The sequence below is a fragment of the Lycium ferocissimum genome, chromosome 12 (genome assembly GCF_029784015.1).
Source record: "Lycium ferocissimum isolate CSIRO_LF1 chromosome 12, AGI_CSIRO_Lferr_CH_V1, whole genome shotgun sequence".
Lineage (NCBI taxonomy): Eukaryota > Viridiplantae > Streptophyta > Magnoliopsida > Solanales > Solanaceae > Lycium > Lycium ferocissimum.
In genome coordinates, this window is record NC_081353.1 from 55,388,386 (window position 1) to 55,415,132 (window position 26,747).

Sequence of the window (26,747 nt, forward strand, 5' to 3'; positions counted from 1 at the left end):
TATCAAACTCATCTAAATCGTAACGCCACCCCCGTTCGTCTCGTCAAAAACGGATCTATGGGCGTACGACGTCGGACAATCCGGTCACGTTAATAACACCGAAATTGTGGCGAGTAAAATGAGGGGAGCGAACCACGGGACTACCAAATCCTACTGATCCGAACCCCATTAACTCGAGGGAGGGGCTCAATCGACAAAACACCGTGGATCAAGAGAATGCCGCCCTACCGGCCACCGATCCTCTAAGAACTCGTAACTCCGTTACATTGTCTCGAACCCAAAGCCAGAGGGAACCGGAGGCACCAAATGACGGCATAAATTTGCGTCTGATTTTTGAGATGTTGCAGGAACAAAGAAAGCAAAGAATTGCCGAGCAAGGAATGGCGATTGCCCGGTTGCAAGGTGGACAAGGGAAGGGGGCCGGAAAAGGCTATGGCACGTCGGAAATTGGAAGGAACGAGCCACGGATGGTCGAGAGTAATGATTCTCGGGGCCGGTTCCTCCACCGAGGTCCCGAAGATGCTTGAGACTTTGGCAAAACGGGTGGATTCGACCGAGAAGAGAGTCGAGGGAGAGAGACATACAATTCTCGGGTGGACCGGATACGGGGCTCCACGCATCAAGGCCGAATTCGAAAAGGTACATTCAAAGGCCTTTTCCGAGCGCGGCCCCGAACCGATCCCGAAGAGGTTCAAAATGCCCGACATCCGGAAAGTACAACGCACCACGGACCCGCACGAGCACGTGACCTCGTATACTTGCGCGCCATAAAAGGTAATGATATGGAAGAAGATGAAATTGAGTCGGTATTCTTTGAAAAAATTTGGGGAAACTCTTTCGAAGGGAGCGCTGACGTGGTATGACCATCTACCCGAGCACTCGATCACTTCGTTCGAAATGCTGGTCGACGCCTTCGTAAAGGCACATGCCGGTGCATCAAGTGCGCAGCCAGTGCCGACATCTTTCGGATAACTCAAAGGGACGATGAGTTACTAAGGGAGTTCGTCACCCGGTTCCAGAGGGAACGGATGGAATTACCCCCGGTGCCAGAGGAATAGGCCGCACAAGCTTTCACAAAAGGGCTCAACATGCTAAGCTCGGTCGCCTCGCCAAGTTGAAGGAGAATTTCACGGAATACGAGGCCGTAACACGGGCCGATGTCTACAATGCATGAATCGAAGATTCGGGTAGAGGATGATCCGTTCGAGCTCTCCGCAAAGTTGAAGGCGGACAGAGGTTTCGAGAAGCCGAGGAAGGGTTATGAAGCAAAGTCCGAATCATCTAAAGAAAGGTTTCGGCCATACTCACACCCGGAGCGATCAAATTTCAGGTCGGAAAAGCCAAGGGAAGGCCCGAGCCACTTCTCAGGTCGAGATAGCAAGCTGGACGCGCGCCCGTTAAACAGCGGGGGCTCTCGTTCAGAAGCGATACCGGAAGTTCAGCCAACAATAAAGGTCCTCCAAGGATTTCGGAGTACAACTTCAACGTCAGTAGCTCGGATCTTGTCTCGGCCATCGGTCGTGTCCCGGATGTGCGGTGGCCGAAACCGCTAAGGACAGATCCGGGGCAACGGGATCCGAGCATGGTTTGTGAATATCACGGGACCCACGGTCACAAGACTGAGGATTGCCGCCAGTTGAGAGAGGAGGTAGCCCGGTTGTTGAAAAACGGCCACCTCCGAGATCTATTGAGCAAGCGAGCCAAAAACCATTATAAGGAAAGGGAAGTTCATCAGAGGGTCGAACCAGTTGAACACCAGCATATAATCAATATGATAGTCGGGGGTATTGACATCCCTCGATTTCCGGTAATGAAGCGGACAAAGATTTCCATTGTTCGGGAAAAACGTACCCGAGATCATTTACCCGGAGGTTCCATCTCTTTCGACGACGGGGACGCGAGAGGGCATCATTCAACCGCACAATGATGCGTTGGTAATTTCTGTACTTATCTTTAAAACTAAGGTTAAACGTATCTTGATTGACCCAGGTAGCTCCCAACATCATTCGATGGAGAGTGGTCGAACGATTAGGATCGGCTCGATCGGATCGTACAGCAACCCGGTTACTCGGCGGGTTCAACATGGCAAGCGAAATCACGAAAGCGGGGAGATCTGCCCGTAAACATTGAAGCCGCCATTCAACAAACTTTGTTCTACGTGATCGAAGGGGACATGAAGTACAATGCGCTATCGCGGACCTTGGATACATAGCATGAGGGCGGTACCTTCAACGCCGCATCAATCTTTGAAATTCCACCCCGGGAGGAGTGAAAACCATCCGCGGTGAGCAGCCCGCAGCAAAGGAGATGTTCGCTGTAGAGGAATCAGCGCCCCGGCCTAAAGAACCGGCTCACGAAGAAAGGGGTATAACCGGAGGGGAAGCCCCCCAATAGCAATCAAAGAATACCGGGGCGGATCCGGTGTACGGAGAGGATGACTTCGGGATACCCAGGTCTTTTGTCATGCCGGATGACTCGGACGCAACCAAATCGACCATAGAGGAACTGGAGCAGATCATCCTGTTCGAGTTCTTACCAGACAGGAAGGTATACCTGGGCACGGGCTTACCCCCGAGCTCGTGCGCAAATTAATTGAGTTTCTTCGAGCTAACGCCGATTGCTTTGCACGGTCGCATATAGATATGACGGGTATATCACCGTAAATAGCATCACACAAACTCAGCTTGGACGGGAAGTTTTCCCGGTGAAGCAAAAAAGGAGGCCCATGGCGGAGACAAAACACGCCTTCATCAAAGACGAGGTAACAAAGCTTTTAAATATAGGTTCCATCCGGGAGGTAAAATAACCGGATTGGCTTGCTAACGTGGTGGTGGTGCCCAAAAAAGGTAATAAATTTCGGATGTGTGTCGATTATAAAGATTTAAACAAGGCGTGCCCGAAGGATTCATTTTCGTTGCCGCACATCAATAGAATGATCGATGCCACGGCCGGACATGAAATGTTAAGTTTTCTCGACGCTTACTCCGGGTATAACCAAATCCGGATGCACCCGGAGGATCAAGAGAAAACATCCTTCATTACCCGTTATGGGACTTACTGTTATAACGTCATGCCTTTCGGATTAAAAAATGCCGGTGCAACTTACCAACGCCTAGTTAACGAAATGTTCGAAGAACAAATAGGGAAAACGATGGAAGTTTATATTGACGATATGGTTGTTAAGTCCCTGGAAACAGAGGACCATTTAAAGCATTTGCGAGAACCTTCGATGTGCTCGCGACACAACACGAAACTCAACCCGGAGAAGTGCGCCTTCGGAGTAAGGTCCGGTAAATTTCGGGGTTCATGGTATCAAACCGGATCGAAATCAACCGGACAAGATCAAGGCCATCAAGGACATCGAGGTCGTGAACAACATAAAAGGGGTGCGAAGCTCAGCTCGGACGGATAGCGGGCTTCCGAGTCGCTTCATTTCGAGGTCCTCGGACAAGAGTCACCGTTTCTTCTCTCGCTCGAGTTAAGAACGACTTCGATTGACACCGAAATGCCAAGAAGCCCTAAGGGAGTCAAGAGGTGTCTGTCCCCCCGTTATTACATACACAAAGGCGGACGAGCCGCTTTTTTCTACTCCTCAAGCCTCTCGAGGTGGCGTAAGCGGCGTTTTGGTCCGAGAAGAATCGGGTACGCAATTCCCTATCTATTATGTAAGTAGGACACCGGGGGACGGAGACCCGTTATCCCCATTTGGAAAAGTGGCGTTGGCATTGGTAAGCGGCTTCGTAAAGCTCAAACCTTATTTTCAATGTCACCCCATACGTGTAATAACCACTTACCCTTTGAAAAAAATCATCGCATAAACCGGAGTTATCCGGAAGGTTAACAAAATGGGCCGTTGAAATCGGCGGTTACGATATCGAGTATAGACCTCGGACGGCCATCAAATCCCAAATCTTGGCCGATTTTGTGGCGATTTTACCCGTCCATGGTCCCCGAGGTCGAAAAGGAACTTATGCGACCCCGGGAAAGTTCACGGCATTTGGTCTCTACATACCGACGGGGCCTCGAATCGTAGGGGTTCCGGGACTCGGGATCGTCCTTAGAACCCCGGACGGAGGTCATCCGATGCACCGTTAGAACCGCTAGATCGACTCAACAATGAAGCCGAGTATGAGGCTATGATTGCGGGTTTGGAATTAGCTCGGAGCATGGGGCTGAAACAATCGAAGCAAAGTGCGATTCGCTTTTGGTCGTGAACCAGGTGAACGGCATATTCGAGGTAAAGGACGAACGGATGCAGCGATACCTTGAAAAAACCCAAGTGGTACTCCATCAATTCAAAGAATGGGTCGTGCGGACGTGCGGCGGGAGCGAATAGTGAAGCGGCCGACGCATTAGCAAACTTGGGGTCCTCGGTCGAGTGGGGGAGGAAATCGACCTCGAGGCAACGGTGCGCTTATCAAACACGGCCATAGAGAACGGGCACGTCGAAATATATACAATGGGCTTAACACTCGGGATTGGCGCAACAAGTACATCGACTACTTGCGTGATGGCAAGCTCCCCAAATGACCCGAAAGAATCACGATCGCTACGGACCAAGGCCGCACGCTTTTGTAGTGGATGACCGGTATCGACGCTCCTTCCTCGGTCCTCGGCATGTTGTTTGGGTCCGGGTGAAACGGAGTACGTGATGAGAGAGGTACACGAGGGAACCTGCGGAAACCACTCCGGTGCAGAGGCTTTGGTTCGAAAAATAGTCAGGGCCGGTTATTACTGGAACCGGATGGACGAAGACACGAAAATTTTTATCCGAAAATGTGAGGGCTGTCAGAAACATGGTCCGATGATTCATCAGCCCGGGGAGTTGCTGCATTCGGTCATCTCACCCTGGCCTTTCATGAAGTGGGGAATGGACATCGTGGGTCCGCTACCCCAGGCACCAGGTAAGGCCCGTTTCATTTTGTTTATGACTGACTATTTTTCTAAATGGGTTGAAGCGCAGGCCTTCGAAAAGATAAGAGAGAAGGAAGTCATCGACTTCATATGGGATCACATCATCTGCCGTTTCGGCATCCCCTCCGAGATAACTTGTGACAATGGTCCTCAATTCGTGGGTGGCAAGGTCAACAATTTCCTCGAGGGATTGAAGATCAAGAAAATCGTATCGACCCCGTACCACCCGTGCGCCAACGGACAGGCAGAATCCACGAACAAAACGATAATCCAAAATCTGAGGAAAAGACTTGAAGCATCGAAACACCGTTGGAGGGAGATGTTACCGGAGGTATTGTGGGCTTACAGGACCACGTCAAAATCAAGCACGGGGGAAACCCCGTTTTCATTGGTTTACGGAGCCGAAGCCCTCATCCCCGTGGAAGTCGGCGAACCGACCCTCCGTTTCAGGTATACCACAGGAGAGTCAAACGGGGAGACCATGGCCGTGAAGCTCGACCTCGCAGATGAACTACGCGAAAGAGCGTCGGTCCGCATGCTGCCCAAAAACAAAGGATGGAGAGATACTACAACCGAAGAGCCAACTTTCGGTACTTTCGAGTTGGGGATTTAGTGCTTCGAAAGGTTACCTTACACACCAAGAACCCCAACGAGGGGAAGTTGGGTCCGAACTGGGAGGGCCCGTACAAAGTAATCGGTATAACGGGCAAAGGATCGTATCAATTGGAGTCCATGGACGGGCAGCATCTGCGTAATAATTGGAACGTGGCCCATCTAAAGAGATACTACTGCTAAGGTATGGCCTCCCCATGATCTCTTGTTAACTCTTTTTTTCTTTTGCAGGAAGTCAAGAGCGGGGCAAAATTAGGATCTAGATCTGAAAACGCGTGTTGCACTCTTTTCCTTAGTACTGAAATGGGTTTTCCGACAAGGTTTTTAATGAGGCAGCAAGTACAACGTGTTACTGAACAAATGCGAAGAACGTCAAGGCTCGGATCAGTGCTGGGGGAGTACTATGCCCATACCAAGGGTAACACCGATCAATTGCTACGGCAAAATAAGGCCCGGCCACCGGCCATAGCCTCCAATGTAAGGACCAAACGATCATAATGAATCGTGTCCCATCCAAAATTTGCTACGGCAAAATAAGGCCCGGCCACCGGCCACCGGCCATAGCCTCCAATGTAAGGACCAAACGATCATAATGAATCGTGTCCCATTTTTACACTTGCTACGGCAAAGGACGAAAGAGTCAAAACTCTCATATGTACAAACGTTTTACAAAAGCAAAGTTGTCAAAAACTGTCAAAGTTAGCAACTTCCTGTTAAATTGTACTCTACAAGATAGCAAAGGCAATCGACTAAAAACTCGATAAGACCCCCAAACGGGGGCTGCCACTTTGTTAGCCAAGGCTGAAAAGACACCGGCCCTGAAATAGAGCCGAAGAAAAATGTTGACTCTAATAAAGCGGTCCTCGAAATTCGGAGACAACCGAACCCTCGAAGAATCGGACAAAATCCAAACGGGCATGATGAATCAATGACCACGAGTCACCTTGTCCAGAAAACGGACCAACGATCGCAGCAAAAATAATGACAAACATTCGAACGAAGAAAGAAAGATGCACTTTTCATTTATACAACGGATGTTCTTTACATCAAAAGAAAATAAAAGTCCTATGAAGACAAAAAATAAAAAAGATAGATGCCAAAGTACCGGCCCTACACTATCCCAAGCATGACCGAGAGTGAGGATGAATGTTCGGACTCCGTCCGCTCGAGTCGTCCGACTCGGACCGAGAACACGGTTAGCCTTCTCCTCCATTCCTTTGGCTTGAAGTATCGGGCGGAAGATCCTCAAAGCCGTGCTCAACTTGCTCGAGGGCGAGACGCCGAGACTTTCACTTCTCGTACTCGCCGACAATAGCGGTATGAGTCTCGGCCGCCTCCACTCTTTTCAAGTTTCCTCCAAATCGGCCTCGGCCTTGGCCGCTTTGGCTTCCAAACGAGCCGGTTTCTCTCGAGGTCATCTCTCATATGGTTGGCCGCATCCAGCTCGGCCTTAAGGCTGTCATTAGCTTTAATCACCCCCTCGAGTTCAGTTCTAATACCCTCACATATCCGAAGCCGTGAGCTCAGTTCTAGCCGGGGAAACAGTCCCGGAATCCGGTGACATCGGTGGAGCATCATGGGAAGTAGATTCAGACATCTTGGAAGTATGAAAGAAAGGGGATTCGAAAGTAGAACTTGAGGAAAGTGAAGAAAGCAAGCGAGTCAGGGACGGCAAAACAGCGACGCTCGAACCAAACGCTTGAAAAGATGATGGCAAAATCGATTCTTTTTTCACAAAATATGAAGCGGTGGATCGAACAGCAAGTCAAATGAGAAGACGATTGTTTATGGGGAAGACGAAAGAACGCAGAAATAAGGAGGAGTTGAAGAAGAACGAAGCGTAAAAGTGGTAAAATGAAGGGGTAAAGGGCTTATATAGGCATGGAAGAGGAACGGTTACCGAGGACGACCAATCAGATTTCGCCACGTGCCCCGTTATTAATGAGAAGCGACTCGAAATGACTGGCAAAAGGCGGTTGACAGGAGCCGACCATTCGGGGAAAGACACGTGGCCAATACAAGGGGAGGCGTTACGTATTGGCTCCCGCCAAAATGCGGAAATAAGAACGAGCTGGCCGAATCACCGGTTTCGAAAGTTATTCACTCCCCGTTATTCCGATGGATCGGCATGACGAGAAGTGAGGGGCTATCTGTATACGGTGAAAACAGGATGTGGTCCAAACCGGCGATAGAGAAGGAGTAGGAATATACCGGATGTTACCCGGTCCTTTCCGGGGAAGGGTCTGTATCGGAGTGAAACGAGCCTCTCTTCTCCGTTATCGAAACGGCCAAGTCCGTTGCTCCGAGCGTCCGTGGCCGTTGTCCCGTATAGCTGTTGTCCCGAGCAACCGTTGGTCCGAATAGCCGTTGCATGGGGACCACGCGCCAATGGCGTCCTGTCATGACCAACTACCTACCAAGCGTGTGTCGACGGCGCGATCGGTCCAATCCCACCAAATCCGTGCATCCGTTCTTTGCTACTATTATTTTATTGATTCCTAATTGTGTGAGACTGGAGAAGCATACACTATAAATAGGACACATCCCCATCCCTTGAGGGGTTGGCTCCTCCATGCTTTCTAAGAACACTTGTAATAGAATAGCCCATATATACAATCTTTCTCTTAAATTCTGATTCGACCAAGGCTGTTTTGTTCAAGTTTATAGTGTGATTTAATCCATCAAGTACTCCATACTGTCCATACGCGATTATATTCGCAAACAAATCACCACTGTTAGCCATTTCACTAGAGAATTCTTGAATATATACTCTCTCCATCTCATACATACCAAGATCCAAGCACATATCCTATACCCACTTACAAATTCAATTGGTTATCCGATTTCGGGGTAAACAGAGATCATTAACACTTGCCTCGAGTTCCTCTAAGAACTATTAAATTCATCTAATAACCAAACCAGTTTAAGCATATGAGATATGAGTAGTAATTTTGACAATGAAGTGAATATATATTATAGAGTGATCATTTATCACTGGAATGCAAGTTACCAACAAAAATTCAGTTTTGTATTACATTCATTCAAGTCTTGAATAAATATCAACCACCAGTCCTGTAGAAAATCTTCCTAGATGCAGTAGTTTAATATACTATATAGTTAGTTGCCTAGGCATCTATTTCCACGAACTCCTACGCTTAGACAATTGGAATAATCAACTCCTAAATGATCTCTTACAAGTAGTCTACTTGTTGGCAGCGTTATCCGGTATTTATATTGATAGAAGATATGATGTATATGGTAAAATAATTCAAGAGCACACAAGTTGATCCAAACACCAACAGGCAACAACAACAAACAACATACCCGGTATAATTTCACAAGTGGGGTTTGGGGTGGGTAGAATGTACGCAGACCTTACCTCTATGTTTATGGAATAGAAAGGTTATTTCCAACAGACCCTCGGCAAGTTGATCCAAACACCACTATTTTGTGTGTGTGTGTGTGTTGGGGGGCTTTTAAATAGGTAAGGATATTTAGAGAACTATGAATTTAACCACAATATCACAAAGTCAAAGCTCAATGACTTATCTATACATTTTGTAAATATCCGGTGTTTATAAGTCAAAATCAACCAAAAGCCTTAGTTGATCACCCTCTTTTTCAAATCTAAAACACTTTTAATTTGACCAATATTTTTATTATCTTATCCTTAATAATTTTTTCTAATTCTCAACATACATTTTTGAAAACAAAACGTCTACTTCCTCTCAATTCCATATCAGTTCATCCTTTTTCTTACAAAGATACTTTTAAATTTATATTTTCTTATTATCAGTTTCAAACATTTTTATCCAAATACGTAACTGCTTATTTATAAAATTAATATCAACACTTTAAAAGTGTTTATCAACATCTAATGTTTATCAGCTATTTAAAATCAGCTACAAGAAGAAAAAAAAGAGGCAAAAAGAATCCTGTTGTCCAGACATCTAGTTTCAACCTCTAGTAGAGTTATAGTGATTTGTATGAGACTTAATTTTTCAGTTTTGTTTTTTGATAATATGTGAATGAGCTTATAACCAATCCTTGTATTTACAACAATGTTTAAGGACCTCAGAAATTCTTTGTTAGATGCCTAGGGGGTAACAAGTTGCAGACCTCACACCTCAATCCTATATGGAGCTCAAAGGGGAGGAAGCCAAAAAATTGAAGTGCAGAGCAAGAAAGAGGGAAAAAGAAGAATTTCATAATCAATAAAGAAAAGAGAAAAGGGAAATATCCATAAAAATGATTTCCTTTTTCCTCTTTTAACATTTTTGCTCTTCTGCATTTGATCATCTAGCTTCATTTCCGGCTTGTAACGAGCCGTCCCTCATCAATTTTAAGCTGAGACTGTTGAATCGTTCACGAGAATACTGTCTCGATGCTTTTCTCCAATCCGTACCAGCCTTCATCATCGCAGCAAATTCCTCGTAACTAATCCGACCATCCTGCAATGGTTAGAAAATGAAACCGATGAACTTCCAAACTCTGGTAATAAATTAAAAGCTCAAAATCAGATATTTGCAACATACTTCAGTGACATTTCGTAGAAATTAATGATAGAGTTGAACAGAAGAGCAAAAAGGAGTTAATATATAAATTCCCTCCTCAATTTGTCCCCCAATTCCCACTACACAAAACTTTGCAGGAGACCTATTACTCTCTTGTCTTTGTCCAAAATGCATCAGCTACAACCCAGAGACGCCACCTGACATAGAGTATATTTACTCTCTTAAAGCACACGAGGAAAGAAAAGTCAAAAAAAAAAAAAAAAAAAATCCCTTTAGTATTTATTTCCCATTTATGTTTTCTTTTCCCTCTCATTCTCTTCCTTTTCTTCTTTCTCTTTCTCTTCCTTTACTTATCTCTTTGCTCAAGGAAAAGGAAAAGGGGATCTCAAAAAAATGGTTTGATTGGTCTTTGGTTTTGTTTGGTACATGGTAGTTTCTACTGATTTGAGTTGTTTGATTGGAGCAGTTGATTTTTTGTATTGACTTGAGCTGTTTAAAGTTGCCAGAAGACTAAAACTAGGGTGAACCTGTTTTTTCGGGATAAGAAGCTCTCTCCCTCCATCCTTTTCTGGTGGCCAGAAGGCATTAGCATGTTGTGGAAGACGGAAGAGAAGTGAAAAACAGGGAAAACGGGATAAATGACATGAGGCAGCGCATGCATACCCCCAATGTTCACATTTGGTTATATACCTCTCAGGGCGATAGAAGATCCCCTTTTCACAAGTACAAGGGGGTAATATGTCCCTACAAAGTTTACGTGTGTCGTTGGAACTTCGGAACACATTGAGGCGGTATTTAAGTATACCCCATTTGAAAAATAAAGATAAGGCGCACATATCACCAAATTCAAATGGCTATATTGGTACGAAATCCGGTAGATAATATGAAGGGACAGAAATACTGACCTTGTCAGTGTCAACATCATGCATAATGGCGTTGATGACTTCCTCAGTGTTGCCACCATCCTCATCACTCAAGGCACTCCGCAGCTCCTCTATTTCTATGTAACCACTCTCATTTCTGTCGAAAAATGAAAACGCTTTGTGCAGGTGCTCATCATTTGCCATCTTCCTAAGATGGACAGATACAGCCACAAACTCCCCGTAATTTAAGCTTCCATCTCCATCAACATCAGCCTGTAAAAGTGAAGCAGAAGATCAAAAAGGGAACAATTATAATAGCATCTCTATGAGAAACAAAAAGAAACAAATTAGGTAGGGACAGAAAAGTGCCAGGCTACTCTTATAACTATAGATAGATTCACATTGGAAGTCATCACAGTAGGGAAGAAAAGATTTGTGGGTCGACTTATATTGATCTAATATATCTATACAACTAATCATTTCTAGAAACTATATAGCAAAATAAATACTTGATTATAATGCATGTCTTCCTTTCTACGCTAAAATCTAAGCATTTCAAATAGAGACGAAGTCTGGAGCATTCTGGTAGTATTAGAAGGTTGACTTATACAATATTTTTGGCGCTGGTAAAGTGATAAAAGAAAAATCCAATCAAGTGAAAAGAAGTGCATGAGAATGCTTACAGCTTCCATAAGAATCTGAAGATCAGCATCAGGGATCTGATGGCCCAGCTTTTGCAAACCAATTTTAAGTTCTCCAAGGTTAATCTTGCCTTTCTTTCCTGTATCCATCATGTCAAATGCATCCTTCATTCCAGCCACTTCTTCCGCTGACAAAAACTCGGCGATAATCTGTGCAAGCAATGAAGAAGCACAAGATTGAGAAACCTTTGGAGAAGGCAGAAAATCTTCAGTCTTTATTTTGGGCTTTAAGAATAAAGTGTGTGAAGATATCCTTTTGAGGAAGTGCAGAATGCTAACGATATGTATAGAACTGCAGAGGAAAAGGGAATATTTTACCGTCAGAGCTCTTTTCTTGAGCTTGTTCATTACTGAAAATTGTTTGAGCCTTGCTTTCACTGTCTCACCCAATGAGATATTTGGTGCTTTCTTTATATTTTGTAGCCAGGTATGCTCTGCATTCATGTAAACGAGCGGAAGCCCAAAGAAAAGGTCACAAAATTGAAGTTACGACATTATGAGAGAATAAACAACAAGCAAATGAAGCATTACCAAGAACCTGCTGAGCTGTGAGCCGTCGAGTTGGATCTGGATCAAGCATCTTCTTTACAAGATCCTTTGCGTTATCAGAAACCTTAGGCCATGGATCTCTCTTAAAATCAACCACAGAGCGAATAATTGCTTGGGCTACTCCTTGTTCAGTCTCTACACATATTTGATAGAATTTTAGGCAATTATTGAGAAAACGGTGACTAAATTCATGGAAGCTAAACAATTTCAGACCAATAGATCCATAACTAGAAGCACAAAGTGCTGACTATCACAGGCCAGAAGAAAAATAAGAACTTTGATGCATGTTCAGGTAGAGGTGGGATTTTCAAATTCCATTTCACTTTGACACTCATTAAGTAGTCACCAAGTTCTAAGAAATGCATAGCCCGAAACATAAGCACTAAGGTTTTTTACTTTGTTACATAAAACAAGGCAAATAAAAGAAACGGACCTGCCCAGAAAGGTGGAACACCACAAAGAAGAATATAAAGGATAACTCCAGCACTCCAGACGTCAACCTCCGGGCCATAGTTGCGTTTTAGAACCTCTGGAGCCATGTAATAAGGACTTCCTACTATCTCATTAAAGCGTTCCCCTGGTTAAAGAAATAAAGATGATTCCAAATATTAATTTTTTTAGCATGAAAGAAATTCAAACACACCGTATCATTGCTAATTGCATTACCGGGTTTAAAAAATACTGACAATCCAAAGTCAATAGCCTTCAGAGGAGCAGTTTCTTTCTTGTTACCAAAGAGAAAGTTCTCTGGTTTGAGATCACGATGCATTACTCCATGCATATGACACATCTGCAATGCCATTGAAACTCCGTAAGTTGAAAATCGAAAGAAGAGCAGGCATTGCTCGAGAAACCATAATGCAACTGGAGAGTGAACATTGACAAAAATGTATGAGCAACCACATAGTTTAAATTGTATAAAGTTGGGATAATTAGCCATCATTTTAGCTTCGGTTACCACCCCGTTCTTAAAACAGTTCCAAACAACTAAATGTAGAAACATGAACTTTTTAAAAACATTCCATAAGATGAATCTCTCTTTTATTGATCAAAGTGTGACATTTGGAATCCTTATCAAGAGATTCAGTCAGTTGGTTCTAATATGTCATTATGTATTTGACCATAATTTCTTCAGTGCACAAACTACACTTCTAATTAAACTCTTTTAGCAACAATCCCATGCTATGCCAACTATTGCTGAAAGCAAGCAACAAAAGATCTCCCGCTCTAAAAATAGAATATTAAGGACCAACATGTTACTGGTTCCTTACAGTTACTTTTTGTTTCATGATATTTGCCTCTATACTATAAGCTATCTGGCTAAGACTATCACAAGTTGCTGTTCATTGTCTACATTTGGATTGTGATATCCTCTGTGTTATTAGCTTCTTTAGGTTTCATTTATATGGTTAGGACGAAAGTATATAGGACAATGCAACAGTTGCCAAGAAAGAAACTGACAAAACAGACAATATAAGAAAGATAGAAAACCTAACAAGATTTAGAGCATCAACGGTCCTCTTACTATATTTAACATTTAGGTATAAGGGTATTGGAAGATAAAATCTAGTCAAGTTAAATACTATTTTTCTGATAATGAATGAAGTTAAATATTATAGGATCTCAACATGTAAAATGAATCAAATAAAATGGTACTCATTTATAAACAGGCATAAACCCAAAAATTCAGACATAAACTTCCAATCTACTCACAAACAGGAAACTTCAATCCCAACATTATTTTCTTGTCTAGTTTGATTCTTTCAGTTGGCATTGTCGAATTCAGACTTCATTAACACAATCCTAACTTAGTAACCCCTACATTTGGTTGCTGGTTAGAGTTATGCAGGTATTTGTAATGCAAGGATTAGTTGTGCAAGTATTAGTAATGCAAGGATTAGTTGTGCAGGTTTTAGTTATTCATGTATTAGTTATTCCATCTTCTACCCTGCATAAAATTATACATAAATTGATTCAAAACTTATACATGTATTAGTTATGTGGGATTATAAACTGGTAACCAAACACCATACTTGTTGTGCTGAATTTTATACGTAGCCACCAAATGCTACCAAACATGGTATTAGTTATGTTGGTTTTAATACATGAATAATTCACTTCCTAACCAGCAACCAAACAACCCCCCCCCCCCCTCTTAAATGAACAAGTTACTATTATACAAGAAAACAGAGATATCATCAACTTTGTAAAACTGTACCTGAACAACTTCTACTATAGTCTTCATGATAAAAGCGGCGGCTCTCTCGGTATAATGTCCCCTAGCAACAATCCTATCAAACAACTCGCCACCCTCACAAAGTTCCATCACAATGTGCACTGCATTATCATCCTCATAAGTATCCTTCAAAGTCACAATATTAGGATGTTTAGGCAAATGCTTCATAATCTCAACCTCTCTCCTAACATCATCGATATCTATAGCAGTCCTAAGTTTCTTCTTCAATATCGATTTGCAAGCATATTTCTCTCCTGTATCATTATCAGTACATAAATATGTAACCCCAAATTCTCCTCTACCGAGTTCTCGACCAAGATCATATTTTTCTTGAATATTATGCCCTGTTGGATCTTTCAACACAATAAGCTTTTTGTTTCCATCACTTTGAGATGTTGCACCCCCATAATCAAGAGCAAAAGGGTTTGGTTTGTTCTTATTCTTGTTCTTCTTTTTCTCAGAAGATTTACCAACTGTCCCACAACAATTTCCCATAACAATTTCAAAATATCAAATCCTGAAAAAAAAATATCAACAAAATTCAATCTTTGAGCTAAATATGAACCAAATGTTATGTTCTTGTTTTTTTGCCTTATGTAAACAAGAACTTGACAATGAAATCTAAGCTTCAAGCTATTCAAAGATTCTAACTTTTATATATAAAAAGAAACTTCAAGAAAATAGATTCAAAAAAACTTGGACACATTATTTCAAGATTCTGATAAATCTAATTACTTTTCAACCCTACCAAAATAAAATTTAAAAACAAGAAAACAAAAAAGATACCAATAAATAAAAAACCAAGATTATTAAACAATAATGAAATGTAGCAGGAAAAAAAAAAAACCTGCAAAAAAAGATGTTGCTTTTTTCTTTTTCTTTTTTTTGTTGTATATGGATTTTCAAGATTCTGATAAACCTAATACTTTTCAACCCCACAAAAATAAAATTTAAAAAACAAGAATACAAAAAAATTCCAATAAATAAACCAAGATTATTAAACAACAATGAAATGTAGCGGAAAAACAAAAAAAAAAAAAAAAAAAAACCAACCTGCAGAAAAAAATGTTGCCTTTTTATTTATGTTTTTTGGATTTTGGGTTTGTGTATGGAGATAAGAATTGAGAAGAGAAAAAGGGTAGCTGTGATATGAGAAGAATTAAAAGAAGAAATGTGAAAATGAGAAGAAAGTTGTTATTTCATGAAGGTGTGAAAACTAAATTCTTCATTGAAAGAGAGTCAAAGAAGCTCTTTTTTACAGAGACTTTTCTTTTCTCTCTTGGAAGTTGGAACCCCCATCTGCTTTCCCCATTTCTCTATATTTTTTCCTGGTTTCAAAATATATTTTTTTCTATTTTTTTTCTAATAAATTGACATTCCTTAACCCAAAAAAAAAAATAAAAAAAAATTAGAATAATAATAATAATAACATCAACAATAACATATTCAGTGCAATCCCACCAGTGGGTCTGGAGAGGGTATAGTGTACGCAGACCTTAACCTACCTTGGGGTGGAGAGGCTGTAATAATTATAATAATTAACTATAATCAATGATCTCGAGTTTGAACTTTGAATATATAATTATTTATATTAGAGAGGAGGTTCAAATTTTGGGTAGATACCAGAAAACAAAAGAAAATGAGTTTTTATTATTTTAATCATTAAAAATATGAATTATTTTGTTTCAAATGTTTTTTTCTATTTTGTTTTCTACTAATTTGATCTTCCTTAACCCCAAAAAAAAATTGATCATCCTTAATCAACGGTCTCTGAGTTCGAGCCCTGAATTTAGAGTCATCTTTCTTAGGGAGTTGGTGCGAGACTTGAGTGTGGAGTTGTTTTCGTTAGGGAGCACTTTACCCTCCATATGGGATTTCTCAGTGCAAATTTGAAATTTAATTCGGCTCTAATATGAATACCAAATATTGGGTGGAAAATTAAAAAAAGAGTTTTAGCTATTTTTAAATATTAAAAATATGAATTCTTTTGTGTTTGATTGTAGTCCAATTTAAATCACAGAAGAAAAAAAGGAGAATAAGTAGTCATGAGTTTGAAAATATTCCTATATTGTAGTGTGTCCTTTTGAATCTTCAGATCTATAATTTCTCAAACAGAATAATGAGACACAATAGCTCTTTCCCTCTCTTTCCCTTTTGTACTTTTTCTGATCTTCACCCCTTTCTGCTTTTGCACTCCCCAAAAGAATGCGACAAAAAATCTCGACGTTCAACAGAATATTCAATATTTAAATATATATATAACCAGTATGTCAAGATAATGTGGTACACTATTTTTTATGTTTGTGTGTTTTGTTTTCTTTCTACAGTATAATTTTCCGGGTAAATATACATTTTTTTACCATTATCCGTTTGGCCATGACAATTTTTGCATTTTATTTGAAAATCAGTTTTTGGCCATAAAAATTTCAAATATAACTTGAAATTGTATTTAAAATCTGAAACACAACTATAAAATCATGTTTTCACTTTTAGTACCTTCAAACAACCAAATATTTTTGTAAAAACTATAACTAAACACAATTCCTTCTTCAACTACAAATTTAAAATTTCAAATAATAACAAAAAGAAAAGGGCAACCTGGTGCACTTAGCTCCCTCTATGCGCAAGGTCCGGAGAAAGGCGGGTGGTCAATTGTACGCATTCTTACCTTCAGAGGCGGATTCAGGATTTGATGCTTGTGGGTTCCAACCCATATCAAATTAAAAATATAAAGAGAATGGTTATGCTTGTGGGTTCCCAAGTCGTATTTGATATATATTTACTGAATTTTTCAATACAAATACAGAATCCGAACAAATACATGGGTTCCTGGAACCCCCGTATACTAAGCTACATCCGCCCCTGACTACCTTACATTTCGCAACAGTTATTTCCACGCCGAACCGTGGCGACCTCTTGAATACGCGTAATTTTATCGATTACGTCGCACTTTCTTCTAAAATTTTAAATAAAGTAAAAAATATTTGATTTTTATGGCCAAACGCGTACCTTGTCTTTACCACTTTTCCTCGCTTATGTTTTATTTGTGGCACTTTACAGCCAGCCCAATGTCTTGCTATAGAGACAATTGTCAGGATGAATGCATGCGTTTTCGTTTCAAATTTTCAATTATGAGAACAGCTTATCTTTTTCTACATTGGTAGCATGATTTAACTTGTACATTTTGTAAGCTTACTAAATTTAGATTATTATAGACAACTATTTGTTGTTGTTAGTCAGAAATGAGTTTTGACACTAAAATAGAATTTGATTTAGTTTACGACAATAGCTGCAATTTATTTTGAATAAAGTAATGAGATCCCCTCAATTTTTGTCCAACTTGTAAATTTTGAAAGAAAAAGATCTAGCAAAGGAAGAAGGTTCAGAAAAGGGACCAAGAAAAGGAGACAAAGAAGAAAAGAATGAGTCGAATCACTTTTTTCCCTAACATATTACACATTTAAATTTTTAATAAAATTCCAAGAGGTGATATACCATTTTTTTTCAATAGAAATAGGAAAAATATATTACAGTTGGAAATTAGAACAAGATCCTTGATTCCCACAAAATACGATTTGAGATAATAAAGGTTACGATAATGCGAGATTATCTTTGTCCCACGACATAATCCCATGTGAAAAATGTTGTTTCTATTTATAAAAAAGACTAAGCAGAACTGAAAAGAGGATAACTAAAGAGCCGCCACAATTAATTGCTAGAGAATTATGGAAGACGAGTTTGCTCTTAATTAATAGGGTGGACAACTAGTTAATATATAAAATATGCCTTTCAAAGTAAAAGAAAGTTGTCCTTCAAATACTTTACATAAAATTCAGTATAAATAATATAAAGTTTGGTTGTCATTCCTATTGCGCCATAAATAATACTTGCATAATTTATATTTGACCTATTTTTTTTTTATTACATAGGGGGAGGATATGGAAAAATGGGAAGGGGATTACAATATGGAGATTCGAACCCTCACCAATAAGGTGAAAGTTCAGGTAGCCAAACAACTAAGCTACTAAGATCTCTACATATATATTATTTTATACGAAATAAAATGTGAGATAAGAATGCGGTGATTAATAAGACATGGATTAAAATAACTCAAATATTACAAATAATCCTCATGTGCTAAACAATTTTTAAAATAAATATATTAGTTAAATTATACATTGTACATGAAATATTACATGTATAATAATCTTCAATTACAACCCATGCATAACTAATGTTGCATTAGGATTTTTATATCATTTTCCAAGTCCAATGAGACTATACACTAATCCGGCTTCTCTCCATTTTCCCCAAGTTCTAGTTTAGATTAAGGACACATGACATAGGCCAAAATTAGTGTTTAAGATTTTAATTGACTAAAACAAAGCTCTAATCATGGTTTAATTAATTAATAACTTATCCATAATAAATACCTCTCTGTTCACTTTTACTTATCCACTTTTGACTTTGCACGCCCTTTAAGAATTAATAAATTAAGTATGTATTTTACCATAATACCCATTTTAATTGGTGTATAGTCTCATTGGACTTGGAGAATGATTTGGAAATGAATAATTAATGTTAAGGGTAAAACAAGATATATTTTTTGTTTGTTTTTTCTTGATATGTTAAAGTGGACAAATAAAAATGAAAATTTATTTTTTGTATATTGGACAAATAAAAGTGAACGGAGGTAGTATATTAAAACTCTTCTTTCTCATTCTATTTTTTCCCCCACAATTGTATCAGTGATCTTCCAATTTTACTTGAATTTATAACTTACAATTTATTTTCCGATATTTTTTTCGATTCTGCAACTTTAGGATGTCATTTAATAACTTTGTGAATTATTTAAGAAAACATACTAAGTACTGGTTTAGCTAAATTCATGGAGTGAGCAGAATCATTTTGGGTACTTTCTGATTAGAGCCTCAGCTTGAAACTATAGGAAAGGAAGATAATTGTGGAGCTAAGAGGTTGATAAAATTTGAGTTGCTAAATTATAAATTGGAACATAAATGCAATCAAATGACTAACAAAAAAAAAATATAATTGGAAGATAAATTGTAAGTTATTAATTCAAGTAAAATTGGAAGATTATGTTACTGATGGCTGTGGGAAAAAATAGGAAGAGATAGAAGAGTTTTAATACATTTATTTATGGACAAGTTATTAACTATCTAAATCATAGTTAAGGCTTTGTTTTAATCAACTAAATCTTAACCATTAATTTTAATCTATGCTATGTGTCTCTAATCTAAGCTAGAAGTTGGAAAAAATTGAGAGAAGAAAAATGGAGAGTAGCCGGATCCAAACAAAATGACATCTTAAAATTTGAGTTCTATATATTAATAGTAAAATATGTACTTATACTATTAATATATTTAACTTAATTCATATTTTAAATATTGTCACAAATATTTAGTGTTTGATCATTAGTACTATAATAAAGTTAACTATAGACAAGCCAACTTTATAGTAATGTGTTTTTACGATCTTAATGTTAATGAAGAATTCTAAGACCCCAGGATATGACATAATTAATGAAGTTCAGGTAAATCTTTGGAGGCAGAGTTAAAATTTAGATAGAGACAAAAAAAAAAAAAAAAAAAAAATGGGGGCCGGGGGGGTGGGGTGGATAATTGATGCGCACGAAAATTCGTTCAAACAATATTATTATTGAAAAAATTATAGTTGAAGTAAGGAGAGATAATCATGAGTCTTATTGCCCAGATAGGAAAATGGTACGCTATAAAAACAGTTTGTATAAATACGATATATGACAGTCTTGAAGCAACTAGAAAATTTTCCAAACCAAGAAATCCCAACTACTTTTATTTATAGTTTGTCAAAACTTCTAGAAGCATAAATGAAAGCTTTAGGAAAAATCATATATAGATTTTCAGCTTCTTTTGTCGCGATTGACAAAACTTTTAATTTTACTTTGTCCAAACGTATGCACTTGTGATTTATAAGAATAAAATTTTGAAGTTGGGTAGTTTTACAAATTTGATTTTGTTTCTTACGGACAAAATTTCAAGTTTAACAAGTTTTGACTTTTGACCTTGAAAGTTTACCTATAGAACAAGCGGCGTCAAAAATTAAAGCTCACCCGTTTCTAAGGTCATTAGGTGTAATTTCTTGCCTTACATACAAGTGGTCTCTCCCTTGACAAAGACTCAATTGGAAATTAGACCCAAGTTTTAATGGGCAATTTGCAGGACTGCCCTTCGCTGGGGGTGGTCTTTAATTTTTAACCCTCAAAATGGTGATCTTTAAATTCTGCCCTTCAGGCAGAATTTGGCCCGCACAGGCAGAATTTCTGCCCATGCAAATTCTGCCTTCAGAGCAAAATTTGGGTTGCACAGCCAGAATTTTGCTGGGCAAATTTCCAAAATTCTGCCTTGCGATTTTTTTTTTTTAACTGAGTTGGGATTCGAATCTACAACCTTGGGGTGTTAGGCGAGGGGTAAAATTTAAAGACCACCAATTTGAAGGGCAAAAATTAAAGACCACCCCAAATAAAGGGCAATCCGCGAAAAAAAAAAAAAAAGAGTTTTAATCCCTAGACCTCTTTTAGGGTTAGTGCTAATTAACTCAACTCTCTTTATCTAAGGTTCAAAATCAAACCTCAATATATATATATATATATATATATATAAAAAAAAAAAAAAAAAGGGGTCCAAAGTATAATTATTGATAATTTGTCCAAAATAGAAAAATCCATATGCTTCCACAATTACTTCTTCTTCTTCACCACTGCCATCATTAATTCCCTTCCCCTAACTTATTTGAGATTGTAAAATTACTCAAATTCAACCCCAGCTCCTTCTTCCTGCGAGGACTCATCCTCCTTATCTCCCTCTATTCGTGCCTTCATCTTGCTTAGATTGTTTCAATTTTATTCCGGTAAGCTTCCTTCAAATCATCGAAATTGGTCACCAATTCTTAAGTTCAAGTGTTTGGACGTTAAATGCAATAGATATATTTATCGACACTTTCACCTGGTAAGTTTTAAAATCATTGCTTTGCATTTGTGAAGATTTAATTTCTAATTCTTCAGATCTGTCGCAAATTGACAATTTTTTTAATAAACAATTTCTATATTAGGACTAGTCTGCTAGATTTATTATAGACGATTTCGCCTTTTACTAGCCTAGTCTATTAGGTTCATTAGTGATACAAGATTGAGCGAGCTGGAAAAAGATTAAAGAAGCAAACAGTGACAGTTAGAGTTAGTTAGACAGTTTCACAAAGTTAGTTAGGCAGTTCAAGAAGTTGGTTGGTAACTGTTAGAGTCATCACAAGTGTGACTAGCAGTTGTGATTGTGATTCAAGCTTCATTTCAATTTTGTAGATCAATATATACACAATGTAATTGTACAGATATCTCATTCATGATAATAATACAAGTTATTCTTCTTCTTTGTAAAATCTATTCTCTCTTTTAGCTTAATTCTCAGTTAAACCCTGAACAAGTAGTTATCTTCTTCGAGCTACCAGCTCCTAGACTAACAAATTCCATTCGAGATCATTCTTGTGCATCAATTGGTATCAGAGCTCTTGATCCTTGGCACATTATGACACTAACTCGAAGCAAAAACCAAGATAGACTTGAAGAAATAGAAGATAAACCGACCTCTATTCAAGAGCAGTTGAAGAAATTAATGGAAGGAATGGTTAGCATGAATGACAGGAACATACAAACTATAAAGAATTAATGGAAATCAAACAAACCCTAGGTGGAATGAACAACAAGGACAAGGATATGGAACACTGTAGAGGTGAATCTTCAATTGGAGGAGACTGCTCAAGAGAATCAAGACAAATGAATCCAGCAAAGGAACAACAAGGAGGAACAAACGGTAACTATTTCACTAGGTATTTTAAATTGGATTTCCCAAGATTTTCTGGGCATGATTTGAGGACATGGTTGTATAAGGTAGATCAATTTTTTTTCTATGGATTAAATTGCTTTTAATCAAAGAGTAAAATTAGCATCTATTCATCTTATCTATTCATCTAGATGGTGAAGCATTTGCTTGGCATAGATCCTACTTAAAATCTAGAAATGTAGCAAGTGATCCTACTTGGACTAAGTATGTATTGGCCTTGAATGAAAGATTTGGGGATGGGTTTGAGGATCCAATGGAGGCTATTAAAAATTTACAAAGAAGCGGTAATGTGAGAGTTATCAATTTCGAATTTGATAGATTATTGACCGGGGTAAATCTATCAAATGAAAATGTCATAAGTTGTTTCTTAGGTGGTTTGAAACACGAAATAAACAAATCGATGTCAGATTCAAACTCCAAGAACATTAATGCAGGCTTACAAGATTGCTAGATTACAAGAAGAGGTTTTTGATGCTTAAGCACAATCTTGGGGAATTAGACCTTATGGTAAAAACCAGAATCCCATGCTACCAAATCCCACCATTCCAAAATACCAAAATTTCCAGCAGAAACCAGTAACAAACAACAATTCTTTCAAGAAACCTTTTAAACCTTATAACAAAGATCCAACAGATTCAACAATAACAATTTTGGGAGAAAATTGTTAACTGCAGCAGAGACGGATGAGAAAATAGAAAAATGATTATGTTTCCTTTATGATGAAAAATATGTACATGGTCATGTATGTAAAGCCCAGAAGCAGTTTTTCCTGGTAGAAGTAAATGAAGGAGAAGAATCAAAAAATAGTGAAGAGATCATGGAAATGATTCCACTTCCTGATTAGAGTGAAAGAGTTGATAATCCTGATGAGTGTATGACCATTTCATTACAAGCATTTACTGGTGTCATTGGCCATCAACTGGATATCATGAGAAGAATCCATTACAGGTTCTCATAGATACTTGTAGTACTCATAATTTCATTGATGAGGGAGTGGCAATAAAGTTAGGTTATAAAGCTAAACCTATTGTAGAGCAGTCTGTGAGTGTAGCAGATGGAAGAAAAGTACAAACTGCTTCAGTTTGTAAGGATCTTCAATGGTTGTTGTAGGGAACTACATTCACTTCTAATTTCCTAATTCTACCATTAGGAAATGTGGATATAGTTTTGGGTGTGCAGCGGTTGAATATATTGGGAAGAATACTCTTTGATTTCAGTAACAGGACCATTGAATTTGTTCACCAGGGCAAGAAACATATTCTCAGAGGAGCCAGTTCACAACTTAAAAATGCTAAGGCTAAGGTGTTGAATAAGAAACCTGAAGATCAAGTTCAGTTCTTCATGTTATCCGTCATCACATATGTAGAGGCTGAATATAACAGTATTCATGTTGCTCAATGTACTGATATTCCATCTGCATTATCTTCATTGATGGATCAGTATAAATGTATTTTTGATATCCTAATTACACTACTACCCCACAGAGGTCCTTTTGACCATAGAATCCCACTCATAGCTTCTGCAACACCTATTAGCAAGAGGCCTTATAGATATCCCAGGGTAAAGAAGGATATAATTGAGAAACTTGTCCAACAGATGTTGGATTAAGGAGTAATACAACATAGCACCAGTCCATATGCTTCACCAGTTGTTTTGGTAGGAAAAAAGGATGGTAGTTCGAGATTATGTGTGGATTATAGGGATTTGAACCACTTTATTGTAAAAGACAAGTTTCCTATCCCTATTATTGAGGATTTGCTAGATGAATTGGGAGGATTTGTGGTGTTTTCTAAAATTGACCTTAGAGCTGGATATCACCAACTTAGAATGGATGAATCTGATTCTCATAAAATAGCTTTTAAAACTCATGAAGGCCACTATGAGTTTCTTGTTATGCCATTTGGTTTAACTAATGCACCATCCTCATTTCAGAGCCTTATGAAATCAGTTTTCAAACCTTTACTTAGGAAATCTGTGTTGGTTTTCTTTGATGATATACTGATTAATAGTAAGGATTTGTCTGCACATATGAATCATTTGAGAGTTGTGTTTGAACTGATGAAGCAACATCAATTGTATGCTAAAGCTTCTAAATGTGCATTTGGTGTTCCTGAGGTAGAATACTTAGGCCATTATATCAGTGCAAAAGAAGTTGCTACTAATCCCAATAAGATTTCAGCAGTTCAAGCTTGAGAAACGCCTAAGACTATCAAACAGCTAAGGGGTTTTATTGGATTAGCTAGTTATTACAGAAGGTTCATCAAGGGTTTAGGCGTTATATGCAAACCATTACATGAGTTGCTTAAGAAGGATAATTTTGGATGGAATGATGCTGCTACTACAGCGTTTATCAGACTCAACGAGGCTTTGGTTACTGCACCTATCTTTAAGCCAGATTATGATAAGCCTTTCATAATTGAGACTGATGCAAGTGGATTGGGTATTGGTCTTTGTGTTGATGCAGCAAGGTCATTCAATTGCATATATCAATAAATCATTAGCACCAAGGCACCAGGCTATGTGTATATGATAGAGAGTTATTGGCATTAATCTTGCTGTCACTAAATGGTCTCATTACTTGTTGGGAAGGAATTTTGTGGTGAGGACTGATCAAAAAGCCTTAAGACATTTGCTTGAGCAAAATATACACATTGATTTCCAAGTTGCTGGAATCTCAAAGCTTATGGCTTTTGATTTCTCTATTGAGTATAAGGGTCTTGACAACAAGGCTGCTAAGGCATTGTCAAATCAAGGTGCTGAATTATTGGCTATTTCCTTACTTATATCTCATGGTCCCCCACTCAGTCAAATTCGACAATCTTGGGTTAATGATGCTGGTTTACAAGCTATAATTACCAAGCTGCAAGCACAACCTTACAAATCCTTCACTTGGATTCATTCTCAACTCAGATGGAAAGGCAGATTGGTGGTAGGGTATGATTCTCAGTTAAGAACTCATATCATTCAATTGTGGCATGCTACACCCCAAGGTGCGCATTCTGGCATGGATGCTACATTTAAGAGGTTACAATTTTTTTTTCTTTTTGGAAATCTATGGCTCAGGATGTTAGAGATTATATTCACAAATGTGATATTTGTCAGAGACACAAGTATGATACTGCAGCTTATCCTGGACTGATACAACCTCTTCCTATTCCTGAGGGAGTATGGACTGATATCAGCTTGGATTTCATAGAAGGGTTGCCCAAGTCAAAAGGAAAAGATGTTATTTTTGTAGTAGTTGACAGATTGAGAAAATATAGTCACTTCATGTACTTACAACACCCTTATACTGCTCAGTCTGTAGCACAATGTTTCTTGAATAATGTGTTTAAACTACATGGAATGCCTTCTACAATTGCCAGCGATAGGGATCCCATCTTCTTAAGTTCTTTTTGGCAAGAGTTATTCACATTACAAGGTGTTCAATTGCATAAGTCCATTGCCTATCACCCTAGCATGAGATGGTCAAACTGAGGTGCTGAACAAGACTTTGGAGACTTATCTTAGGTGCTTTTGTTCTGATAATCCACTAGAATGGGTTACTTATTTACCCCTTGCTGAGTGGTGGTACAATACCACTTATCATTCAGCAATCAAGTGTTCACCTTATGAGGTTTTGTATGGTCAAAAGTCTCCTATTCATCTACCTTATTTGGCTGGTGAAGCAAGTTCTGATATGGTGGGCAGGTCTTTGGATGCAAGGGAAGTTGTTATTGAACTCCTAAAATTTCATTTAGCTAGAGCTCAGCAAAGAATGTAGGACATGGCCAATAAACACAGGTCTGATAGGAGGTTTGACATTGGTGATTGGGTGTATTTGAAGTTGCAGCCTTATAGACAAATATTTGTTGTTGTCAGGCCTTTTAACAAGCTGTCAGCAAAATATTTTGGTCCTTATATGGTGCTTTCTAGGATTGGTGTGTTGCTTACAAGTTATTACTGCATTCTGATATTCTTATTCATTACACATTTCATGTTTCCCAACTTAAGAAGTATTATTAGGTTCCAGTTGCTATAAATCATCCTCCAGTTTCGCACATTTCTAGTCCATATTGTCCTTTACCTGAGTTTATTTTGGATAGGAGAATGGTCAAGAAGGGTAATAAGGTTTTTTTTCAAGTCTTAGTTAAATGGACTGGCATTGATCATAGCCAAGCTACTTGGGAGTATATTACTGAGTTACATCACAGATTTCCCTCATTTCACCCTTGAGGACAAGGGTGTTCTTCAATTATGGGGTATTGATACAAGATTGAGTGAGCTGGATAAAGATTGAAGAAGCAAACAGTGACAGTTAGAGTTAGTTAGACAGTTTCACAAAGTTAGTTAGGCAATTCAGGAAGTTGGTTGGTAACTGTTAGTGTCTGTTAGTGACAGCTAGCAACAACAGTTGTGATTCAAGCTTCATTTCAATTATGTAGATCAATATATACACAATGTAAATGTACACATATCTCATT

General features: G+C 38.8%; 1 protein-coding gene across 1 annotated transcript; it reads right to left on the minus strand.

The window, feature by feature from the left end:
- Nucleotides 1–9,452: 9,452 nt before the first annotated feature.
- On the minus strand, nucleotides 9,453–15,686 carry LOC132039894 (calcium-dependent protein kinase 7-like). Its single transcript, XM_059430445.1, has 9 exons — nucleotides 15,443–15,686; nucleotides 14,372–14,906; nucleotides 12,820–12,943; nucleotides 12,587–12,730; nucleotides 12,136–12,288; nucleotides 11,923–12,038; nucleotides 11,587–11,754; nucleotides 10,946–11,176; nucleotides 9,453–9,977 (listed from the first exon to the last, which is right to left on the minus strand). The coding sequence occupies exons 2-9, from the start codon at nucleotides 14,882–14,884 to the stop codon at nucleotides 9,822–9,824; spliced, it is 1,605 nt and encodes a 534-aa protein (XP_059286428.1). The 5' UTR covers nucleotides 14,885–14,906; nucleotides 15,443–15,686; the 3' UTR covers nucleotides 9,453–9,821.
- Nucleotides 15,687–26,747: the final 11,061 nt, after the last annotated feature.